The sequence below is a fragment of the Tupaia chinensis genome, unplaced genomic scaffold (assembly GCF_000334495.1).
Source record: "Tupaia chinensis unplaced genomic scaffold, TupChi_1.0 Scaffold149964_2, whole genome shotgun sequence".
In the NCBI taxonomy this organism is placed as follows: domain Eukaryota; kingdom Metazoa; phylum Chordata; class Mammalia; order Scandentia; family Tupaiidae; genus Tupaia; species Tupaia belangeri.
In genome coordinates, this window is record NW_006209806.1 from 415,464 (window position 1) to 416,598 (window position 1,135).

Genomic DNA, 1,135 nt, shown 5'->3' on the forward strand with positions numbered 1-1,135 from the left:
GCTGCACGAAGGGGTTGGGGATGGCCTCCATGCCGTCCTGCGGGCAGATGAGCACCACCGACGTGCCCCTGCACACCACGAGCCCCAGCTGCCGCGTGTCCTCCGTCAGCTTGTACTGGTCGTCGGGGTCTGTGGGCAGCGGGGCACTGAGGGCCAGCCCAGGCGAGCCCGTCCCATCCCTGGGGGCTGCAAGCCCGGCTCGGCCTGGGCACCCAAGCGCTCTGCACCCGGCCTGTGGCCAGGAGAGCGGGGGGGGGGGGGGGGCCCCCCCGCAGGCCGTAGGGCTTGGTAAAGCTGCTCAGCCCCTCCCGGGGCCCGGCTGTCCCGACCACGCCGAGGGCCCGAGGGGCCGCCCCGTCCGGTCCTGGCGCCCTCCCGGAGCTGGACCTTTGCAGGGGCAGGGGCAGGGGCAGCCTCGGCCGGGGATGCCGAGGAGCTCCAGCACTTCACCCCTGGCTGCAGGACGGGCTCTCACCGGGCCAGGCAGGGCCCCGCCCTGCCCGAGGCCACAGCCACAGGGCCCAGGCTCACCTCCCGCCCGCGCCGCGGTGCGCCCAGCACGTGCATTTACGGGAAAGCCAGAGTGGGCCGACAGACACCCCGCCCCACTGGGCGCCAAGCCAGATCCGGCCGGTCCAAGTGCCCGGAGCGCCCCTCCCGGTGCCCGCTCACCTCGCATGTACTCGATGGTCCCGTCAAGCACGAGGTTGAGAAGCGGGTCGAAGCCCTTCAGGATTCCACTGGCTTGGAGAAGTCACCGGAGGAGAGAGACAGGGGCGGGGGGTGTGGGTCAGGCAGGTGTCCCACACGGGGTCCTGGGGCAGGGCGTGGGCCGTGGCAAGACCCTGCCCTGCCTGGGTCGGGAGGGCTGAGGCCGGGGAAGGGGGTTCTGGAGGCCACAGCGAGCGCGCCTCCAGGCCGGCTGCACCAGGACACGGCAGTAGGCCAGGGAGGGTCCTTCCCGCCTTTTCAAGGCCCAGGACTGCAGCGTAGGCCTGGGCTCATGGGCAGTACCCAGACAGGCCACACGGGGGCGACTCGGCATGCACAGGCCCCAAGCACCCCCTTTCCTGCCAGAGGGCGCGCTCACCAGATGGAGGAAAATGAGAAAGCACCCGAGAACGGCCCCGCCCCC

General features: G+C 72.1%; 1 protein-coding gene across 1 annotated transcript in view; it reads right to left on the reverse strand.

Annotated features, from left to right (window-relative positions):
• The window catches only part of LSM7 (LSM7 homolog, U6 small nuclear RNA and mRNA degradation associated), a 5,570-nt gene that overhangs the window by 1,643 nt on the left and 2,792 nt on the right, over window positions 1–1,135 (reverse strand). The window contains exon 3 of the mRNA XM_027769589.1: window positions 673–744. Within this exon, the coding sequence (XP_027625390.1) occupies window positions 673–744 (72 nt within the window). The remainder of the gene's footprint in view (window positions 1–672; window positions 745–1,135) is intronic.